Source organism: Lontra canadensis, unplaced genomic scaffold (genome assembly GCF_010015895.1).
Source record: "Lontra canadensis isolate GAN:19392208 unplaced genomic scaffold, GSC_riverotter_1.0 scaffold1, whole genome shotgun sequence".
Taxonomy (NCBI): domain Eukaryota; kingdom Metazoa; phylum Chordata; class Mammalia; order Carnivora; family Mustelidae; genus Lontra; species Lontra canadensis.
The window spans coordinates 9,725,316-9,749,532 of NW_022630995.1; the positions used below are offsets into that span (position 1 = coordinate 9,725,316).

The following is a 24,217-nucleotide window of genomic DNA, read 5'->3' on the forward strand; positions in this document are numbered from 1 at the left end:
TGTGCAAATGTAAACATGACTTCCACGTATCCCCTGACATATTAAAGCATGAAGAATCTCGCTGAAATGAAAGCATCATCTGTCAACCCGATGAAAATTTGTCTCGTTAACTTTTATTTTAAATGTGTGACTTAAAAAAAGATCTGTTTTATGGTATTTCGTAGAACTGTTTTTTAATATCTAATTTGAATTCACTACCAGATCCCTTAACGATCTAGCAGTCAGACATAGTTCTTTTCCCAGTAATTCATATTCCTTATTTTTTTTGTCCTAGAACTGAAATTATTATTCTTGGAAACATTAGATAGTTTCAAAAAGCTCAAGAGGAATAAATGTATTTAACTAAAATTGCTCATGTTATCTACACATTTTCAGGAATGGTAATAACATGAAATTTTATTTTCTAACTTATTATATGCTGGTAAATACCCTGAGACTTCAAAATCCTATTGGTCATGTTTTGTCCATTAGAGAAAGCATCTTGAAATAATATATAGTAGATAATAATGCATTAAGAACTCTATCACAGTAAACCACTTTTTCTAGCCATATAAGTAGGGAAGTGGCCTTGGAATTTCACAAACATAAGAACTAATTGTTTGTTGTTCTAAAAATTCTTTCAATATTTTGGATACCTATCAATACTTTTACTAGCTAGAAAGAGATAGCACCCTAAAGTAAAGACGCTGTTATGTTATGTGCTGTCCTAGCATAAATGATTTGTGTTAATGATTATAGAGGTATCCGTAATTTTCAAAATATTCCCAGCTTTCTGAGGAAATATACAGGAGTAAATAAGAAACTGGTAACCTCTTTAACAGTCCTTTCAAATGGGAATATTTGTTAATTTTTATCTCCTTTATTTAACCACCTTGCTATTGTTTTTGACGAGTTAAGAGTACTGCTTGAGGATTTTGAATGCTGATGAAGGGAATGGGAGTCCTATCAGAACTAACTCATTTTCATTGCCTTGATGCTAATAAACAGTCTTTCATTTATAGAAAGGGGTAGACTTGCTGTGGGTCATCAAACCTGTAATATGATAAAAAAAAATGTATGCCGGTTACCCATTTTTCTCCTTTTAGCTATTAAGAACCAGGCTACAGGCCACTATATTTTAAATGGCAAAGGCGAGGAAGCCAAGTCGCGAACCTTCATCGATCTCGGCGTGGAATGGGACTATAACATTGAAGATGACATTGAAACTCTTCACACAGATGGACCTTTACACGATCCAGTTATCGTTCTGGTATGTGGTATAACAGGCTTACTATGTGGTTGGTTTAGTTTATAATTTTATAATTAATTTATCTGAAAACACTTTTACCTTGAACATTGAATCTTTAGTTCCTTGTTTTTTAAAATTCCATTTACCTGCTGCTGTCTACTCTTTGTACAACTTTGTCATATATTTTATTATATGTACATTATAAACCCAATAACGTAGTACTATGATTCGTGACTGCTAGCAATCCATTATCTGTTAGAGACAAAAGATGAGATAGATTTTTATATTTACCATTTCTGATGCTCTTCCTTCTTCCCTGTAAATTGGACTTTCCATGTAGTATCATTTGCCTTCGACATAAAGAACATCCCTTCGCATTTCTTGCGGTGTGAGTGTGCGTCTTAGCAAAGAATTCCCTCAACTTCCAATGATCATATTATTTCACCCTCGTTCTTAGGAGATATCCTCAGCAGATATAAATATTTTGGTAACTAGTGCTGTGTGTATGTGTGTGTGTGTGTGTGCACGCGCGCACGTGTGTGTTAGCACTTGAAAGTGGTTTTCATGCTGTTACGGGGGAGTTGAAGGAATCAAAGGGCGGATTTGTGAAGTAGATGTGACCACAAGATGGCAGTACCAGGCACCGGCTTTATCGCCACCTTAACACCTTTGGAGGTCTGGCCACCGGTCAGGAGAGAAGCAGAGGGGAACTCCTGGGAGAGAAGGGATGGGAGGGGAGGCGTTTTTGGTTAGGTGATGTCCAGCAGCTGCACAGTGGGGAGTCTCTGCTCTGGGAGCTCCGAAGAGCAGCGGTAGCTTGGGATCCTTACAGCCATCGTGTCCTTTATCCTTAGCAGATGCCAAGTGCAGTTTCATCCGGGTATGCTAAGCAAGCAGGTTCTAACTGGCTAAAAATACACCTGTTTGGGCTACATGGAAAAGAACTGGGTATATAAAAATTTGAGTTTGGTGCTAGCAGGCTTCTGCACTAAAGGCTCTCAGCCTGCTGTGAAGAAACAAAAGAGGGGCCAGCATGCCGGAGCGATCTTCTGACCCTATTTGACTGTTTGCTAACGCAGTCCCTCCACAGCCCATCATTCATGATGAGAAGTCCGCCTCCTTCCTATGGCTGCTCTGCCCGTGACGTATCCGCTTTCCCCGGCTGCTCTGGAAAGATTTTCTCTTTAGCTTTTTGTTTCTTTTCATTGTTTGTTTAGCGGTTTGACTGTGATAAGCTTAGTTTGTGGTGTTCTTTGTATCTGGCTTGGGGTTCACCAAGCATCCTGGTGATCTGAGTCGATGGGTTTTTTTTGGTTTTGTTTTTTGTTCTTTTGTTTTTACCAAATTTGGGTTGAGTTTTTCATTGTGTACCAAGTGCACTTTTCCCCCACCTCTCACTCCCAGGGCTCATTTACACGTATCTAACCCAGTTGAAATTGTTTCATATGCCTCCTGGGCTTTGTCCATCCTCTGTAATCACTTTTTCTCTGTTTGGATAATTGCTATTGAGCTATATTCAAGTTCACTGACTGTGTCTTATGTGGTCTCCAATCTGCTGCTGAGCCCATCCGGTAAATTTTTCACGTCACATGGTGTTCTTTTCTTTCCTAGAATTTCCGTTTCACCATTATGTCTAATGTTTCCTTTAAGTCCTGTGTCTGTCTTCCTGTTGTCTGCTTCTGTGGGTGCTTTTTTTCCTGGATTATGAGTCACATTTTCCTGCTTCTTCCAATTTTTTTAAGTGTATACTGGACATTACAGTTGGTAAGGTGTAGGGCATTTGGTTTATGTCGCCTTCTTTACAGGCCATGGGGTTTTTTACAGGCTGTCATTTCTTCCTGATCTTTGAAGCCTAATTTATCCTTTGTTGGGGCTGATCTGTTTCAATTTTGTCCTTACGCTTATGGCATGGCCTTTTTGACGCTTTAGCTGAATATCTGAAGTGTTAGCGAGGCCGTTTCATCTGGCCAGATAAGAACCCCTGTGTCCCTAGTGCCACCTGACCTCGGGTGTCTCTGTCCTGCTCCCAGTCCCATAGTGGCCACTCGCTGTACACAGTGTGGTGACTCAGCCTGGGCATGCACAGAACAGCCTTCCGTCTAGGACGTGCGCTGCTTCTGGGCCACCCTTCCGTGCAGCCCCTTCTTCTTTAGGGCCCTGCCTGCAAGTTCCACAGCCCACTCGCCATCTCCTCAGCTCCCTGACACCGCCGTCTTGGTAGGGACTCCTGCTCCCTGGGCAGGGCCCAGAACCTGACCCTGTCAGGAAGCCAGAACCTGGCCTATTTCTCTTCTCACAGGGACCACTGTCCTTCACTGTAGTACTCACGGGGCTCATGGATGAAAGCCGAAGACATCTACCTGGTTTGAAACATATTGTTGGATTCTGTATGCAACTTATCAGATTTTCTGTAAAAAAATGTTATACTAATTTAAAACCAAATATCCCCACTCAATTCCAAGGGCATTTTTTCTTTCTTTGAAAATTGTTTGGTGAAGTGTCTGTCCAAATCTTTTGCCCATTGTTAAAGTGAGTTGTTTTATCTTTTTTGTTGTATTTTAAGAGTTCTTTATATATACTCGATGTGTCCTTTATGACATATATGACTTGTCAAATATTTTCTTCTAGTCTATCGTTTCTTTTTGTTCTCTTAATAGTGGCTTTCACGGAGCAAAATATTTTAACTCTCCTGAAGTCTAATTTATTAATTTTTTTTCTTTAATGGATCAAGATTCTGGTATGTGATTGATATATATATAGATATATATATATATATCTCTCTCACACATTTATTTATTTATTTATTTATTTATATGTTTATATATGTATATTTCTGCCCAATCCAATGTTAAAGCATTTTCTTATTTTTTTTACCAGAAGTTTTATATTTTACATTTTGAGTTGATTTGTATATAAATTTTGTATGACAGGTTGGCTTCTTGCTTTTGCATGTGGATGTCCATGTTACCTATTGCTGTGTAACAAATTACCCTGAACCTGTTAGGTGAACACAAAGCAGCATTTATTATCTCGTAGCCTCTGTGGGTCAGGCCACTGGGAGCTGCGGAAACAGCTAGCTGTGGCTCAGGGCATCTCATGAGTTCGCCGTTGGCTCCAGTGGGGACATCTGCTTCCCTGCTCAGTCACAGCGCTGTTGGAAGGCCTCAACAGACTGCTTCTCGGCTTTCCCATGTGGCAGCCGGTGGCCTACATTCCTCACCATGTGAGCCTCTCCTTAAACTCCTTAAGTGTCCTTATCACATGACGGCTGACTTCCCCTGGAATGAGTGATCCAGGTGACAGAGTGTAGCCAAGACAGAGACCATCTTTTTTAACCAGATATTGGGAGGAACATCCCATCCATGCTGCCGTTGTCTGTTTGCTGAAAGCAGGTCACTGAGTCCAACCCACCCTGAAGGGGAGAGGAATTGAGCCCTAGTCCTTGAGAGGAAAAGTATTAAAGAGTTTGCAGACACATTTTTAAAGCCACCACAGTGATTTGTTCTGGTACCATTTGTTGAAAAAAAAGGTCTTTTTTCCATGAAGTGATCTTCTCACCTCTGTCAAAAATTAGTTGTTCATGTTTCTGTGGGTTTATTTCTGACTGTCATTCTGCTTCATAGGTTATATAACTTTATAGCAAAAATATGCAATAATCAAAATTGTATTAAGTTTGGATGGTTGGAGATGAGAGGGTCCATTTCACTCGTCTGATTACACTGCAGTCTTCTCTAGTGGCGCAGGCATCTGGCCTCAGAGCCCTGCCGTCACCTCCATGCTAGCCTCCCTCCGGGCTTCGTCCACTGATAGGGTGACCGCAGGGAACAAGTGAGCTAGAGACAGAAGGAGAGATGTGTAGCTAGGACGGCGGGGCTCTGGACAAGCAGTGCTGTATCACCATGGCCTTTCGTTTCCTCTCTAAAGGGCTGGAACCCCAGGCTGGGAGCCTTGGACCATGGCGGTACCTGTCTGGGGCTGGAAACACTAGGTCTCTGGCTAGAGTCTAGGGCTCAGTGCTTGATTTGTAACGTTGCTTTAGAAACAAACACTAGGGGAAAAACAGACACAAGAACCCAGATAACCAAATCCTTCCTACTAGTGGGTTTAATATTACTCGATTTCTCAAACAAAAGCCATTTCTGAAAGCTTAGTTTAAGATACTAGTAAATTGCACATGCTTTTTTCCCTTCATGTAACTGATATAATCCTAGAAGAGCTAGTGCAGGGAGGTTGATAAAAGCTTACTTAAAAAAAAAAAAAGTACATTGCCATAAACAATATTACAGGACAAAAACAAACAAACAAACAAACCACCTGAGCCTGTATTTGCAATGCTTATTACTATAAAAGAAGGACTAATGTCCTTATGTCATATTGCAGTCATTTAGAAAAAAGATCTGTTTACCAATAAAAAAAGAAGGCAGGATGAAAGCAGAAAACTAGTGACTAATACACCAGGAAAATTAAACTTTACTGTTTATCAAATAAATAACAATTAGAATAACAGTCTTTTGCCCATTCAATTAACAAAGATGAAAATTACATAGTATGTAGTGCCGAATGGGCCACTTTCATAGACTCTCATTATGAAAGAAATGAGTGCTCTGACTATTCTGAGGGGCCATTCATCAGTGTGTTCTAAGAACTGTAAAAGCACTTGTACCGTTTATAAGGAAAATCAGAAATCACAAAGCGGGGGACAAATTCCGATCAATACTAGTATTTATTAACAAGTGAATGGCTGAATAATGCATACTCCCTTTAGGGTTAAGCACTGTACTGACACTGAAAAGTATGTTTTCAAAGAAGATTTACTGTCTTGGGAAATAGTACATGATTCATTAAGTGAAATAAGCAAAGCCAGAAAGTATGTATGTGTGTACACACACACACACACACCACACACACCACAATATGCAAATATGTTGAGGATATACTGCAAAACGACAGACGTGATTTTGGTTTTCTCTGATTTAGCAAAATCATGGTAATTTTTTATTTTCTTTGTGTTTTTCCATAACGTGTACATTTTCTGGAGGGAACATTATTGTCTTCATCATCATGACAAAACAGTTACTTTAAAGAATAATTTTCAAATGCAGAAAGGAGATACATAACTTAAGGAAATTCACAGTGAATTTAATTGGAAATTTATTATTTTTATTAGGTAAACTCTTATACCTCTATTTTTTATATTTTTTATGGTCAAAGTTTTATAGGTTTACATCTTTTTTTGTTATGGTTGTTAAACAGGGCATCCTTATAATTTAGTTGATAGAAACATATTTTTAGAAACTGCTTGAAAGTTTTCCAGTTTATTTTTTAAAGATTTTATTTGTTTGACAGATAGAGATCACAAGTAGGCAGAGAGGCAGGCAGAGAGAGAGGAGGAAGCAGGCTCCCTGCTGAGCAGAGAGCCCGATGCGGGGCTCGATCCCAGGATGCTGGGATCATGACCCGAGCCGAAGACAGGGCTTTAACCCACTGAGCCACCCGGATGCCCCAAAAGTTTTCCAGTTTTAATAAGATGACTGTTCTGAAATAGTTGATTTTTATTGAAAATATAAAGCCCCTTCAGGTGACTTACCTGTCTATGTCATGTATCCATTAGATCATACCTCAAGACAACGATACCCACTCCAGCCTGACGTATAAGTACATCATTCATGAAGATTCCGCACCTACAATCAGCAGCAACAATGTCATCCAGGAAGAATTAGATACTTTTGAATGGGCTTTGAAGAGTTGGTCTCAGTGTTCCAAACCCTGTGGTGGAGGTAACAATTGACCACGTTGAGTACGTTCAATGTAATTCATAGGAGGCCGTTTCCAGTGCTTCTACCTTAAAGATTGCCTCTCACTGAGGCCACAATCTGAGAAATACCAAACATAACAACCAAAACATAAGTACAAAGCATTTTTACTGAAATCTCAATCTACAAAGGATAGGCGTCCATTCCTAACAACGGTTTTCAACCGTTTCTCAAAATCCTCTTGCCATTTTTCCTTGCCGTCTTCTTTTTGTCTCATATTCATCTGCTGGTCCCTTTAATGACTTGAGTTTTCCCAGATTCTCCCAAATGCAGTGTCCTGTGGTTCTGGCCTTTCTTCTCCTCCACTTTTGCTGTGCATTTCTTTTCTATCGGTGATGGTAATAAAAGAGCTATTAGTTGTACCAGGTAGCAGGTACTGTTTTAAATGTTCTCTGTATTAGTGCATGAGCCCTCAAAATAGCTCTGTGAGGTCAGCACTGTGATGATCTCTGTTGTACTGATTGGAAAACTGAAGAACAGGGAAGAGAAGTCATTTCCCCAGACCCTAAGATACAGACCCAGCGGTCTGGCCTCTGGCTACACGTCTTACTCCCTTGTGCTGCCTCTCTGCTCTTGCTCAAGTAAATCCATTAAGCCATTCCTGGAGTTTTTCAGTTTCTCATTTCATCCATTCCCTCACTTCTGAACAATGAATGCTCCAGAACTGAGCTGCCCTACAGGGAGTTTTCCCCAACATGCAGGACAAGGCAAAAGGCTGAGTCATGATGCTGAGTAACGGAGAACAAAAAAATGATTCAGAGCAGGGAATGCATGTGTCAATGATTTATTTTATAATTCTAAATTCAAGGGTGTATTTTTATTTATTTTTTTTTAAGAATTTATTTATTTATTTATTTGAAAGAGAGAGAGAGAGAGAGAGAGGCCAAGCAGCAGACAGAGGTAGAGGGAGAAGGAGACACCCCGCTGAGCAGGGAGCCTGATGCAGGGCTCGGTCCCAGGACCCCGGGGTCATGACCTGAGCCAAAGGCAGACACTTAACCTACTGAGCCACCCAGGCGTCCCAAGGATGTATTTTTAAAGGGGCTTTTTTTTTTTTTTCTTTTTTGGAGGTGGAGGGGACATATGCTGTTTTTAATTATTTAAAATGACAATCCATTACAAAATACGTGTTTAATTGGAATCTTCCCTTTTGCTGCTCCCTCAGCATCTGCTTGGTTACAAGATTTGTGAGACACACCTTTTTAATATCTACCACATTTATTCCTTCCTCACCAGGTTTCCCTCATGACTTTGGAAGGGAAGATTATTCCAGGAGTCTTTTAACTAGTCAACTAATTTGATTTTCTTCTCTTCCTTTATTTCCAGGGTAATCTTGAATGAATGAATGAATGAATGAATGAATGTCCGAATGAGTAGAGTTAGAGCATTTGCGTGATTTAAATGCTGTAGCCTCCTACTGTGTGTCCCAGAGACAGCATCATTTGTGTAGCTTTCTTGCCAAAAGTGGATAACTGAGTCTAATCGTTAGGAAGCAAATAAACCTAAACTATGGGGTGTTTTACAAAACAAATGGCCTGTACGCCTCAAAAATACTCAAGATAAAAAAGAGGCCCAGAAACTATTCCTGCTTAATGCTGTGACAGCTAAATTCACCACATAATCGTTGATTGGAAACACATTGCCAAGAAGAACACAATAGGGGCAACGGGCAAATTTTGAATTTGGTCTGTATATTAGATAATAGTACTATATCTGCGTTAAATATTCTGGTTGTAAGAACTATGTGAGAGATGTGCTTGTGATGGGCAGTATGCTGACGTATTTGCCAGGGAAGGATCAGGATGCCAGCAACTTAGTCTCAAAGGGTTTGGCAAAATTTTATGTATATTATGTATATTGCATATGATAATTAAGTTATTACATATGTGAAATTATACGTATGCCCTCAAATATGGTGACACATAACACAAGGTTAATCTAGATGCAAGTATGACAAATGTGCATTGTGTTTTCCTTACAACATTTTTGTAGGTTTAAAACATTTTTAAAAATTTTTTAATTAATTAATTATTTACAGATGTCAGGGTTGGTGAGTGGGGAGACGGTCGAAAACTCTCTGTGACCGCCAAGATAAGTCCAAACACTAGTCTGGCACGCAAGGCTTTTAGGATTAGATTCTTTACTATCCCCTACCCCACTCACAGAGGAAACCTCAGCCGTTCCAACAGACCTTCCGTTTTTAACATGTCATTTCCTTCTCCTGGAGTCTTCTCTGCTCCGTTCCCTTTACCCGGCACTGTTTGAACTTCAAGATTCCGGTCAAGAAGCGCAGGTCTTGTAAGCAGCCCCTGCCCCTCTGCCGGCTGAGACCCTCCCCTCTGTGTTCCTTTGGCGCCCTCTATAGGAAATGATGTGCCTAACTCTCTAAAAGCCTGTGTCACTGGGTATTGTCCCAGTGGTTGTCTAATCTGTCCCTCACATTAGACTGTGTGTGTTTAGGGGTCTAGCTCATTGGCCCATGCACGACTGCTATTTAATCATTTATACTCTTTATTAAATGTAGGCCCTGAAAAGTTCAGGATTTTGTTTATTTAATTGACTTCTGGACCTTCAGTGGCTCCAACAGTGCCTCGCCTCCTCTATGTCCTCAGGCAATGTTTGTTGAATGAATGACTAAACAACCAAGTATATAACAGAATGAGTAAGTGAGTAAATCCAAAGAAATGTGTTTCCTTTCCTAGGTTTCCAGTACACTAAATACGGATGCCGTAGAAAAAGTGATAATAAGATGGTTCACCGCAGCTTCTGTGAGGTCAACAAGAAGCCAAAACCTATTAGAAGAATGTGCAATATTCAAGAGTGTACACATCCACTGTAAGCGGTCATTTTAACTATCATATCCTGAGCACAACGTGACAGGGATTTAAATGTCTTTAGTTCTTTTCAGTTTTAATTTCATTTTTAGTCAAAGCTAATAAACGTATCTGGTTTAAATAGTCCAAGGCATTGCACAGGAATTATTGGAAGCTGCAGTTCACCTGCCCTTTACTGTATTCCTGCTCCTCAAATACAACCATGTTCCAGCTGCTATAAGGCTGCTTTGGATATCTAGTAACTCCTTGTTTCCAATTCTCTATGTAAAATGTGTTTGCATCTCCTTGATTTTTGGGGGTGAGGGGGTTTGGATATTATGTATATTGATTTTCCAAGGTGGAAAGTGAAAGGTTTAGCATTTTTTTTATAATCCTTCCCCAGATACACACAGCCCAGACTTCTCTCATCCCCAGTATTTCCAGTATTGTTATAACCTAATTTTACTGATATTAATCTTCAGAGTTTATATTATCTTAACAACTTCCATCTGTCTTAATAGGTGGCTCACTTAGCTGGTCTTTCCTTGTGAAACTTTTTTTCTTCTAGAATTAATTAAGGTTTTGATTTTTATGCTTTGTTTCCTCCTACTTTTCACTAATTCACCCCCATACTGTCTTCTGTGAGTATCGGTCTCCGTAAATACTAAACACTCAAATATCCTGTCACTTGCAACGTCTGAGAGATACCTCTCAGACAGTTCTGTGTGTTCCAGCTCTGTCCCGGACTTCTGTTCGTCCTGGAATGTCTTTTTACCTTTTCCAAGATATTCCTCCGGCCTCTCTTTTGCATCGGTTCTCCTGTTTCCTGCATTTTTTTGTCTTCTTTTCTTTTCATGTATTCCTTTGTCCTGGTAGACCATGTCTTCCAGTAGCTTCATGAAAAATGTAGATACAAAGTGAAAATTTGTGGCTAAAAAATTCTCATACACCTAAGAAATGTAGCTTAGAGATTAAAGTGTAAGGGTATATAGGAAGTCTTTCTTCTTTCACTCTTCATGATTGGGACACACCCATAAAATTCCAAACCATAATGTGTTTTCCTTCAGGATTTGAAACCATTGTTCCATTGTTTTTTAGATTCGTGTGTTGCTGTTGAAAAGTCATCGGACATCCTGTTTCTCAATGCTTTCTGTTTTTGTCCTTCAAAGTTTGTAGGGTCTTCTTTTTGTTCCCAATGTCCTGAAATGTCACAGCAATGGCACTGCCTTGATGCTCTACTTTTCTCATGCGTCATGCTATGTACTCAAAGACTTTTTAGAACACAAACCAGTATCTTTCATCTCTGGGACATTTTCCTGTGTTTTTTCTTTGAAATATTTCCCCTCTTTTTTCAGTATTTTTTTCTAAGATATTTGTAGTTAGGATTCTTAAGGATATCTAATTTTCTTTTCTTTTCTCATCTATTGTTTATTGCTCTATTTCCTAAATTTTTCTTTTTTACTACTGTGTTAGTATCCAAGAGCACTTTAATATCCAAGCACTCTGTTTTGTTCCTCACATGTTCCTTGTTAAGGCCTTTGATGCTCATTTCACTGGTGTTAATATATTCTTTTATCCCTTTTATATTAAAGATTATTTTCTTTTTCATGCATTATTGCTTTTGAGTTCTTTTCCTCTGTTTCTTTTTTCCGCCCCCATGATTTGTGTTAGAGGCTTTTCTGTCTCTACTGAAGAATACAGTGTTCAAAGGCTTCTTGGAAGCTTGAAAGCTTGCCTTATAGTCAAGACTTGCTTGCTGGTGGCTTCACTGTTGGACAAGCTGGCTGGGCTATTTCGTTAGAAGACCCTCAATGTATATTTAGGTCTTTTTTTATGAAATGATCAGATTTCAAAGAGTAGAATCTATCACCTGCCTAGAGAGCACAGGCCTATTTAACAGCTGTTCTGGAAGTTGCATATACGTGTGTATGACCAGGGTCATCTTCACCATTCCATACGTGGAATCTTACCTAACCCCCTGTTCTCACTCTGGTCTCTTTCTCTGTTGTCTCTTGACTATGTCTGTTGTCCACAAGCGAAAACTCTGGTTCATCTTCTACAGAGGATAAATGTTAGACCCTGTGCTCCATTAGAGGAGGGGCAATCAGCCAGCGGAGATAAGGAGCAGGAGGTGGAACTATTTCCACACAGACTTTTCCTCAGTCCCCTCTTTTCAGCCCTACCTTCACCCAGTTTCCCAGTGCACACTTTTACCTGTGGCCCCAATCCAGCACATTCCTGGAGCTCTGCTGCCAAGTTAGTCCGCTTACCAACTTCCATAGCTGATTTAAAATGCATCCCTCTTAGGTCTGCTGAGCTGGTAGCCACATGTCCCACTGCTTTCCAGGTTCCAGAATTATCTTTGGGGGCATTCTATCCAATTTATTTTTTTAACCTTTGTGGATTTATGCCATTTATTCCCCTTTGTTGTCATTCTAGGAATTTTAGGAGGGAATAAAGTTAACCAGGAGTATCTGTGACTATGAAATGTATACTTCTCACTTAATATCTGTCTTCAAATGAGAGTTACTGTTGAGGGCTTTACCATTGCTCAGTTGCCACAGTACCTTCTACTGCCAGTCTGACGAGCGAAAGCCAACCTAAACTGGAGATACCAAAGACTACCAAGGTTTTAGCATTGTTAGGTCTCGGTGCCCCATATCTATGAAAAGAAAAAAAAAATGCAGAGGGAAAGTAACTCTAGAAAGGATAAAGAGTATGCCTCAATTACATTCTGACAGATTGTGGAACCAGACAGAATCACCTGGGACAGCCTTTTGGGACCACATGTAGCCACATGTCACGGAGACCTCTCCCTAATAACACAGCCACAGCTGATGTGGAAAGTGCTGGGGCCATTGACATCAACACAGAATTGGGGAATGGTCCATGGGAACTCTTTTTGAAAATATTTTTTTAGAAATCTGTCAGGTGCATTCAAGCCCCGGGTGCACACTACCTTTTACATTTTTGTTGGGCCTCATAATGGCCGATATGAAGAACTGAATTTTCCTGGTAGGACAGATAACTCAGGCAGCGTTTTCAGGGGCCAATTGTAGAAATGGAACAGTCATCTCAGTTAGAATCTTAAAACCTGAAGAAACTCGGGATTTCATGGAAAGGCAGCAGCCCCCAAAGCAGTTTGTGTCACAAGTACCTGATGCATGGCCTTTCTTAGTTTCCTTTCACGTGTTTAACACCATGAGGCAGGGTGGCTGAGGGCGAGTTGGTGTGTTTCTGAAAACGGCCATCCTGCCCAAACCTAACCTGGCAAACTTAAGATGAGTTTCAGGAACCTTCTGTCAGTGGATCATCCTTTCGATAAAGAAGTTTCCAGGTTGGGGGGAGGGGGCAGAAAAATACCCACTCATTAAACATAGAAGTGTCAGGCTTGTTGCTATTAGAAAATGCTCAGACTTTGGACAGGGTGGATGCATCCCTCTTTCTGAAACTGCTTCCTGAGCGGAGTCTGTTCCTCCTTCCCCACACCCCCCCTCCTTCTCTGCACCCTCCCCAGCTCCCCTCCACCCCCCACCACTGCCCCTCACTCAGGGAGCAGGGAAGGCCTGGGGTGCAGAACCAGAGGGTGCAGTGGCAGCGGCAGCGTCTAACCGTGTCCCCCTCTCCCCCGCAGCTGGGTGGCGGAGGAGTGGGAGCACTGCACCAAGACCTGCGGGAGCTCCGGCTACCAGCTCCGCACCGTGCGCTGCCTGCAGCCACTCCACGACGGCACCAACCGCTCAGTGCACAGCAAGTACTGCCCCGCCGAGCGGCCCGACAACCGGCGGCCCTGTAACCGCGTGCCCTGCCCCTCCCACTGGAAAACGGGGCCCTGGAACGAGGTGGGCGTGCGACTCCCGCGTGCGAGCGTGTGTGTGCGTGTGCGGAAGCGTGCACTGCGTATTCGAGTTGGGCACATGTATCCGGGAGGCGTTGTGTGAGTCGAGATGCGACTCCACAGATGCGACCACAGACTTTGTGATCCCTGAGCTCCTGGAGGTGCCAGGAAACAGGATTTGAAAACAGGGCTTGCAGTTAGGATGACTCGGTAGGGGCCACCACATGTGGGTGTTTTGTGACATCTAAAGGGGACTGGTTTTCTATTTCATATCTTGGTTGACGTCACACCATTCCCGCGGGATGAATTCCAAACACCTGACTGACTGCGGGGCCCTGCCCCGTTTGGCGCATGGGTGACACTTCTTCTCCCTCTCCTCCTCCTCTTATTTCTCCCAGCATAATTGACATAAAGTTCTATCAGTTTCAGGTGTACCACGAAATGATTCCATATTTGTATATATTGCAAATACTCACCACAATAAGCCCTCGCTCTCTCTTCTTACCCCGTTGCTCTGTGTTCCAACTCTGTCCCAGTTTGAGAAACTCCTGCTGCTCCAGAAAGACCGAGCTCACGGGCATCTCCCACCTTTCAGCTGAAGGCCCTTCCTCCTCCTCCTGACTCACCACCTCCGCAGTCGCTAGGGCTCCTCTCCAGTGTCCAAAATACCACCTCCCGGGGCTGCCTTGCCCCTAGTCCTCCCCCGACCTTCCAGAGTGGCCCACAGCCAGCAGGCCACTCATGATGGACACTGTAACTCTTGTCTTAGAGACCGTGCTGGCCAGTGGCCCACACACTTCTCGAAGACTCTGTGCTGCCTCTGCACCATGCAGCCAGGACCTGTCCAGTCCTTGTTCATTTGCTGACTCAGTGTCGTGTGGCCTGAACTAATCCCACACTTTGGTATTCCTGAAGATTCAAAAGGAGGGATCGTGAGACCACGGGAGAAAAGCTTAGAGGAGGAAAGGGCCTCATCAAGCAGACAGAGAATGAAGGCGGAAGTGGAGAGCAGGCCTGGAAGGAAGGAACAGGAGAGCGAGGGTCACCTTCATGGGCCCCGAAAGCTAACTCAAGTCTCCCTCTCAGAGACCTGGAACGTAGGTCCCTCCTCTCTTCCTCCTGCCTGGACCAATAGCTTAGATGATCCTGGACTTAACCTGAAAGTGATTAACCCCTTCATTAACGGACTTACTTCATGAGAATAAAATCACAGTAGCTCCAAAGAGGTTGACTGAACCAAGCTAGCCTGCCAGTAAGTTCTACCATCGGTAAGGAAGGTGAAGGAATGGGAAGGCCATTAACGGGATCTCTCCCTGGAAAGAGACACCACCACCATTCTGAGGGACTTTGCAGGTGTTAACAGGACGTTAATGGCTTCTTTCCTGTCACGTGCTCCCTGCCTGCCCCACACGGCTGCTCTACAGACATTGTCTCCTTTGCCTTCGTTTAGTCCTGACAACAGCCCTGAGGCAAGTGCTACCAGCCCAGCTCTCGGAGAAGCAGACCTGTGCCCAGGCGGGTCTGTCATGCTGTCAGGCTATGACCCTGTGATTATTTGTCTCCAAAACAAAATAGAGAAGGAACTCCAGAGCTGTGCAGGCGCGCGTGTGTGTGTGTGCACGTGTGTGTCCACAGGGAGGAAGGTGGTGTTGGTGCAACGAAGCTCTCTAATCGTAGCCTTGGTTTCCCTAGTGCTCCGTGACCTGTGGGGAAGGGACGGAGGCGAGGCAGGTCCTGTGCAGGGCGGGAGACCACTGCGCAGGGGAGAAGCCCGAGGCGGTCAGGGCCTGTCAGCTGCCGCCCTGTCATGGTACGTATGACCCCGGTCGGTCTCACTGCTCTGGCCATGGTTTTCACACCTCAAAAGGCAGCATTTCAGGACCAGCTCTGGCAAGTGTTTGCTTATCCAAAAGCAACCTGAGGAGCACACCCCTGAGACACGCGCCTAATCGTCGTCTCCCAGATCCGCGTTCGAGGCTGTGCCCCACGCCCGAGGCCTCCGAGCCCCCAGGCCTCCCTGGGTCCTGTCAGGCGCTGATGCAGGGCTGAGGGCGCGTCATGCCTGCGAAGCTGCTGTCGATTTGTTTTTCTAGCAGAAGCTACTTAGGTTCTCTCTGTGTCTTTATAACTTCACATCACTGTAAAAGGCATAATACCGCAGAAGGTTTGAAATATTTTGCTGTAGTTATCCGGTTCACATGTGGGGGATCAATGCCACGCGCGAAGCCATTCCCGTTCTCTCTCCATCCCTCTAGGAGCCCTTCGGCAGGGGGATTCCAGAACAGACGCCTTGCACGCCTGCACGCTCGCCTCGCCTCCCCCGTTGCCGCAGCGCAGGCGCGGGGCATATCTGAGACCATGTATCCGTTTGCTGTCGGAGCATGGAATAGGTCCGGGATGACGGCCATCCCTGTCACGGTCTCTCTTCCTTCCTTTCTGTGCTCTCCCTGTCTACATCCATCTCTGTCGTCCGCCTCATTCTGTATTTGCACTCACTGTGCTCTGTCTCCCGTCCCCTGTGCTGGTGCAGCCTGGCTTCCTGGCTCGGATGTGCTGTCGTCCGCAGTCTGCCCCTTGCTCCTTTCTCTGCGTCTGTCTCATCTCACGTGCGGTTCTACCGCCTTCCCTCCCTCCCTCTCTCTCTTTCCCTCCCCCACACTCTCCCTCTCTCCCTATTCCCCTATCCTCATCCCCGTCTCTTTCTTTTTTTCTGCCCTCTTTTCTTCTCTTCTCTCTCTCCTTCTCTCTACCTTTCTCCTTTTCCCTTATTTCCCTCTTTCTTTCCCTGACACCTGACCTCCCCAGCCTCTTTCTACCTCCCGTGTCTGTCTGTGTCTGTCCTTTACCCCCGCCTTGTTCCTTCTCAGGGTCCTCCTGCCCTTTCTCCCCGTCCTTGTCCCTCTGCCTTTCTCTCCTGCTCTGAGTCTATATCTATCCCTTCATCGGCCTCACTCCTGTCTCTCTCCTCTTGGTCCCTTGTCTTCCTCACCTTCCTTATTTCTCTCAACGCCCATGTCTGTGCTCTCTGTGTTTGGCTCTTTCTTCTTGTCCCCTGCCATTGCGCCAGCTGCTGTCTGTTCTCTCCCTCTCTCTACCCTTCCTCTGTCTCTCTCTCTTCCCCATCTCACAGCACCTTCCCCTTCTGGTGTTTCCTTACACACCCTACTTCTGCCATCATAGACTTCCTCTTAAATGCCATTTTCCTGGGCCTGTACCTAATGACAACTGGATGCTGCTGTGACAGTAGTGAGACTTGGAACTTATGAACTTGACTTTTCATTGGCATGAGGTGCTATTTTATCAAATGTCTTACATTTTAAAAAATTTTTTATTAACATATAATGTATTATTAGCCCCATGTGAATCGCCAGGTTTACACACTTCACAGCACTCACCCTAGCACATCCCCACCCCAGTGTCCATGACCCACCCCCGTCTCCCGGCCCTCCCACCCCCCAGCAACCCTCAGTTTGTTTTGTGAGATTAAGAGTCTCTTATGGTTTGTCTCCCTCCCGATCCCATCCTGTCTCATTTTTTCCTTCCCTACCCTCCACAACTCCCTGCCCTGCCTCTCAAAAATGTCTTTTTTCTTTTTTAATTAAATTTCAAGTCAAGTCTTAAACTTTATAAACCATTTCATTACAAATTTTCATTTGAAATGTGTGGTAGCAAGATCAAGTATGGCCATGAGAGGGAGACAAAGGACTTAGATATTTAATCATTTTTCTCTGGAAAATACATTTGAAAGTTTAAAACCCAAGACAAAGCCAACGGAACAAACTTTCCCCAGTGAGAAGCTGTAAGTTTACTGTTGCGATAATATTTTACTCATTTGTACTACTGTCAAGAGGCTAAAAATTTTGTGAGTAGACTGGATTGTTCTTAATGGTTGGTAAAGCATGTGCTTCTGCAAATATGCCCGATTGTCAGCAAGAATTGCTTGATTCTCTTCCTTTAGCTAAAAGAAATTCTTTTTAATTGTAAAACAGAGGTACAGATGAGATGGCATAATTACGTTAGGGATTCCACCATCTTTTAGCTACTGTGTTGCTCTGAAATCCAGGCCCGACAGCCAGTTCCGTGAGGTCTAAAAGGCCATAGGTTTCTATCACACATTTCAATTAGTGATAATTCCCATCGGTCTCAAACTGCAGTTAAAATCAAACGACTTTTTGAGACCGTATGCCATACCCTTTTCCTGAACCTCTTACAATGATGTGGGCATAGAACAAGAAGGCCCAAAAGCTTCCTTAATTTTAGTGATTGATTTTGTCATGTGAATCCTTTCCCTAAGCCCCATTTTGATTGTACTATTTCTTTGTTGCTATTAAACTCTTCCCATCTAACCTGAGACAAATTGCCATAAAGTGAATGTATCCCTATGGTCTTATCAATTTTTTTTCTCGGAATATCTCATCCTTTTCCTCCTCTATATGGAAGCATATTCTGTCCGGCCCTAACTAGACCCATGTTGTGAACTAGTTCTTGCAGTGCCGAGGTGCTCACACAGAGGGGGGACTCATACAGGAGCTCCTTCTCTAACACAGAGAGATGAGGTCATGCTTTGAGCTGAGCCACAGAAAGGGGGTTTGGGGTCAGACGGAAAAGAGAGTACAGGGTCAAATAAAGTCCTCTCATCACAGGGCCTAGAGCCTTAAACATACAGGAAGAAGAAATTAATATCCTTATTTTAAGATACAGGCATAGAAAAAGTAATTCAGAAATAATAAGGGTATTTGAGGAGAAACCCATTAATGTGACATGCAGACATTCACAACATAATTAGATGATTACCTTAGCTAATATGCAATATTCAGATGTGTCATTCTATCTAGTAGATCTGTAAATGCCAGACAAACACAGGTCATTCCAAAATTTGGGAAGGGGACATGCTATTACTCTAATGGATAGTTTTATCATTAATTTTAGAATTGGTAATCAGTAACAGATGTAGGTGGTAATTTTAGCTCTCTCTTGGTCTTGCCAACTGACTGTCATTTTTTTTCAAACCTTAGAAAGAAAGATTCTTTAATTTCCTTGGCAATTTATATACAGGTTCCTTACCTAGCCGTGAAGCATGACCCAATAATACTTTGTAATTTTAAATGATTCTAGTACGTAAGTGCCACAGTTTCCAATTCTTTGTGTTTACGGATCCGGCATAGGATTAGTATCTCTTTGTGGCACCGTGTTCGTGGACTCTGCATGAGATGTGCCCTAAAATGGCTGAAAACAAATATAAATTCATGTGTCCATGAGCTCAACATTTGGAGTTTTTGAAATCTAATTCTTATAACCTATACTTTGAAAAATTTAAAGATGATAAAAAGAGTGTGCTCACACGTGTATCAGCTGTTTTATGAGTGTCACTTTAGTACTTTTTAAAGTGTTATCAATTCAGTCAAATTGAATTTAAAAACTATGAATGATTCAAAAGAAAGTTGGCTCACTTTACCCAAATTTATGCTTTCAAATAATAAATAGTCTGAGAATATTCTGTAGTAAAAATGAAACTGTTGCATTGACTGTGGATGTTACCTTGGTTTTTCTTTCAGTAATACGTTTTTAAGATTTAATTTGTTCCAACAGGTCCTTAGAATTTATTTTGCTTTTTATTTATTTATTTATTATTATTATTTTTAATGATTTATATATTTATTTTGGAGAGAGAGAGAGCAAGGGAGAGGGACAGAGGGAGAGAGAGAGAATCTCAAGCAGACTTCCCGCTGAGTGTGGAGCCTGATGCTGGGCTTGATCTCAAGATCCTGAAATCATGACCTGAGCCGAAATCAAGAGTCAGACGCTTAACCAACTGAGCCACCCAGGTGCCCCAGGATTTATTTTGATTTTAACTTAATGTAGACACTAATCTATTAGAAAGCCGGAAATACTATAAAGTCAAAAAAAAAAAGAGAGAGAGAGAGATGTCCCTTTATATACTAAAAAATATTTGTGGCAAAATGAATCCTATATTCTCATTCTAAAACCATATGTAGGTTCCTACTAGGAAGAGAAAAGTACCTTAAGTGTGCAGACTTGATGGAGCACTTCAAGTGCTTTGCAGAGAAAAAGACTGCATATTTCAGTGAATTTATCTAAATGTTCATATTTGTTTATTGAGATATAGTTGACATACAACATATTAATTTCAGGTGTACCATATAATGATTTGATATTTTTACATGTTGTAAAATGATCACAACCTTAAGTCTAGTTAATGTCTATCACTATGTATAATTATAAAATTATTTTTTCTTGCCATCAGAACGCTTAAGATCTATTCTCTTAGCAGTGTTTAAATATGCAATTCAGCATTATAAACTGATAAACTGTAGTCACCATGTGTACATTACATGCCCATGACACTTACAACTGGAAATTTCTGCCTTTTTACCCCCTTCACCCATTTCACCCCCTCCCGAACCCCTGCCACTGGCAACCACCAATCTGTTCGCTGTATCAAGGAGCTTTTGTCCCTAGATTCCACATACAAGGGAGACCGTGTGCTTTGTCCATCTCGGTCTGACTTACTTCATTTAACGTAAAATGGTCAGGGTCCATCCATGTTGTACATGGCAAGATTTCATTCTTTTTTATACCTGAATAATATTCCGTTATATACATATACCACAGTTTCTTTATCCATTCATCTATCCGTTGGCGAACAGTTAAGTTTTTTCCGTATCTTGGCTATTACAAATGAGGCTGCGGTCAACATGAGGGTGTGTGTATCTTTCCGAAAGAGTGTTTTCATTTTCTTCCGATACCTGCTTTTGGGACTTACCAGATCATATGGTGCTTATATTTTTAATTTTTGTAGGAGTATCTGTGCTGTTGTCCACAGTGGCTGTGCCAGTTCCCACTCTCACCACTGACATTCACATTTTTTTTAAAGATTTTTATTTACTTATTTGACAGACAGAGATCACAAGTAGGCAGAGAGAGAAAGGAGGAAGCAGGCTCCCTGGTGCGCAGAGAGCCCGATGGGGGACTCGATCCCAGGACCATGGGATCATGACCTGAGCCAAGGCAGTGGCTTTAACCCACTTATCCACCAAGGTGCCCCTGACATTCACATTTTTAATGCAAAGTCTCATTTGGACAACTCCAATTCATGTCGGATTCTACTTAAAATTTTTTATATTCTGAAACAATTTCCGTTTCTCCCTTTTGTTCTGCTTAGATGTATGTTTCATCCTGTCTTCTTTTATTCTCTGCAGATGAGCCGTGTTTGGGAGACAAGTCCATCTTCTGTCAGATGGAGGTGCTGGCTCGATACTGCTCCATACCGGGTTATAACAAGCTGTGTTGTGAGTCGTGTAGCAAGCGCAGCAGCACCCTGCCACCACCGTACCTTCCAGAAGCTGCTGAAACTCACGGCGATGCTGTCTTTAACCCTAGCGACCTCCCTGGATCTCTGCTGATGCCTACGTCCTCGGTTCCTCACCGTTCGGAGCCCCCTGCCGAGAGGAAGCCATCTCTGAGCAGGCTGTCTGCGGCGGGGGGTCCCAGGCCACACAGTAAACCCAATGGTGCTAACTTGCCCCAGAGGAGAGCTCCGCTAGCGGGGGGGAAGACTCTGAGACTGGTGTCCCCGGCCACCAGGAGCGGCCCGCTCAGTTCCCCCGCAGAAGCGGCCGCGGCCCGCCTCCCCGTGGTCAGCGAGTCCCTGGGTGCTGCTTCTCAGGCCAGAAGCTCAAGGAAAGATGACAAAATCCTTGACAAGACACGTCCGGTCAGATCGGCCGCTTTGGAAAGATGAGAAAGCGAACCTCGAAGGCCAGAAAGCAGAGCAGAACCCGGACAGGCTCCCTCTCCCTGCGGTGCGCACGGCTGGTTTCGAGTCCAGTCCCCGTGTTGAAAGTAAATCTCCGTAACTGTCAGCTCGTCTTGTCCGTGAGCAAAGAGCGAAAAGTGCTGGTTCACTTTCTAGTTGCTTTCATCCACCTCTTGTTCTGCATTGACTCCTTTGCCAGAAGTCATCGGAAGAAAGCACCAAAGATTATTAATAGAAGGAAAGTAAGTTGCTAAGGGTGTCGGTCCCTCTCTAATGCAGCAGAGGGCCTGGAACCAATTCTGTATATCGGCGGATTTTTTTTTTTTTTTTAAGAAGTTACACTAAAAATAAAGAGGAGCCAACAGTTTACACTTTAACGAAATATTTTGGAAATGGAGCAAAACATTCTTAGACTTGTATTCCTATTTATCTATATTAGAAGTATTGTATGAGCGAATTTGCAGCTGTTGTGTAAATATTGTATATTGCAGAAATCAGTATTATTTTAAGAGATGTGTTCTCAAACCATTGTTTACTACATTACATTTCTGGATGTTTGGGTGCCTGTTGTTGAGTACTGCCTTATTTGACGTGCTATGGGTCGATTTCCGAAGCCGAATATTATGAACAAGAAGTTGGAATTGTAGCTACTGACAGTCCAAAGGGTTTTTGTTGTGTGGTGTTGTGCGATCAACAGTGTGATACCTGAGTAACAGAAAAAGAAAAATCATATAATGCTGTGGTTATACAGATCCCAGCTTCCCCCTTACCTCCCACTTTTTAAATAACAAAGATGAGGAAAGATCTGTTAGGCTACTAGTGGTCACCGGGCCAGAGACTAGTGAGTCAGCCTGGGCAAGCCAAAATGAAAACCCTCTTATCAGGATCTCAGTAGACACCACTGCAGTGTCCTGTGTTCTTAGGCTGATTTTTCTTTTCCCTTTGTTGACATATGCAAACAGTTATACTCAATGTACTGTAATAGTAACAAAAGAAGAATGTTTCGAGATAATTTGCTTGTGTGTTGGTAGCTGAGAAAAGCATCATCGAACTAGAATTGACACCTGAGTGTAATAGGGCTTTGGGGCTTTGGAGGAAGATTCAAGAAAGTATTTGTCCGTGGTCGCAATATTTATTTTCTGCATGGTCCCTATTCAAATGTTCACAACCACAGTGCATCTGACTGCAATCATGTGCTAGTAATTTATGTCAGTGGTCACCTTGCTCACAGTGAAGCCAGAAATGCTCTCTCCAGGGAGTAGATGTAAAGTACTTGTATATAGAATTCAGAACTGAAGATATTTATTAAAAGTCGATTTTTTTTTCTTGATAGTATTTTTATGTACTAAATATTTACGCTAATATCAATGACATATTTTGGTAAACTAGAGAGACATAATTAGAGATGCACATTTTGTGCCTGGAGGAGAAATTTAAGCAAACAACGGCAATCAAATCAAAGAGCTAATATGAAACAAAATTTGACGTCATGCAAACTTTTTGCATTTTTAAAGGAGCTGATACAAAGTTATTGACTTCTTCCCTTTGGATGGAACCTTAAATAGTATAGATCCAGATAGCTGTTTAATGAAAAAGGGAATTAGAAACATTTTTTTTAAGTATATGAAAGAGGTAAATACTTAAAAGAAAAAAAAAGTGTTGTGAGCGCAATGTTCTTGAGGTCAGTTCCTGAACTGTATTATGCAAACGAACTCGAGCCATGTCAGCCTCTCCGAGCACAGTCTGTGCGAGGACGTTTGCCTTTTAGCCACAGTAAACTCAGCTTCACCTACTGACTCTCTACCACTAAAGAATCTGCTACTTCACGCAAGGCTTTTAAAGTTTAAAGGAATAAGCTGAATTCCAGACAGAAAAACAACCTCTGATCCTCAAGTAGGAGTCATTTTTTTTTTTCCCTGAAAGCTTCCCCAGAATGAAATTCTCTCTAGTTTGCTTGCATATGTACACATCTGGTCCACAGGAGAATGCAGAGAAAGACGGTCACACACATACACCTCCCATGAAGATGTACATATTTCTTCTACTTCTCATCTTCGAGCTTCCTTTTCTGTGAAGCTAAAAACTCCCTTTTTATCCGAGTGTACACTACTGATGCTGTTTGTTGTATTGGGAGCACGTAGCAATAAAATGTTAACAAAATATAGACCTGGCTCTATCTAGATTCTATCATTAGGTTCATTACTGAGTAATGGAAACTTTTCTTTCCTCCTACCAAGCTCAAATAGTGTCAAATTCATTGGCTCCTTGGACTTTCTCTGAAGAGGCTCAAATAAAGTGACAGTGTTTCCTAGCCTCACACCAAGGTGTATCATAACATTTTTCAATCATAGAAGAGAGAGACTAGGAGCGGTGGCTTTGTGCTTAAATCCATCCCGCAGAGCTATGAAGATGCAGAGAGCAAAGGGCAATAATGCTGGGATGTACAAGGATGGGAAGGGGGACTTCTATCTTCTGAATGTGCAGCCCCAGAGTGGTTTTTAAAGAGAAGCTGTCCAACAGCTTTAGAACGCTTATTCCCCGAGGACTTGGGGGACTACGTGACACCTAACTCAGGAGTGAGGGATGAAGCAGGGCATCAAGGCGGGGGGGGGGGCCGGGGGGGGGGCTTTGCTTATGTCACGGGGAGGCACTAGATTGCCATGGTCAGTTTAAAGGGCAAAGGCAGGTTTGAATTGCACCTGTACCTCTATACCTGAATGACCCCGGGTAACCAGACTTAATGTCAGT

General features: G+C 42.6%; 1 protein-coding gene across 1 annotated transcript in view; it reads left to right on the forward strand.

Annotated features, from left to right (window-relative positions):
- Positions 1–23,631, forward strand: part of ADAMTS3 (ADAM metallopeptidase with thrombospondin type 1 motif 3) — a 248,705-nt gene extending 225,074 nt beyond the window's left edge. The window contains exons 17-22 of the mRNA XM_032842910.1: positions 1,086–1,249; positions 6,840–7,005; positions 9,744–9,876; positions 13,489–13,696; positions 15,385–15,502; positions 20,913–23,631. Coding sequence (XP_032698801.1) covers positions 1,086–1,249; positions 6,840–7,005; positions 9,744–9,876; positions 13,489–13,696; positions 15,385–15,502; positions 20,913–21,454 — 1,331 coding nt within the window. The 3' untranslated portion in view covers positions 21,455–23,631. The remainder of the gene's footprint in view (positions 1–1,085; positions 1,250–6,839; positions 7,006–9,743; positions 9,877–13,488; positions 13,697–15,384; positions 15,503–20,912) is intronic.
- Positions 23,632–24,217: the final 586 nt, after the last annotated feature.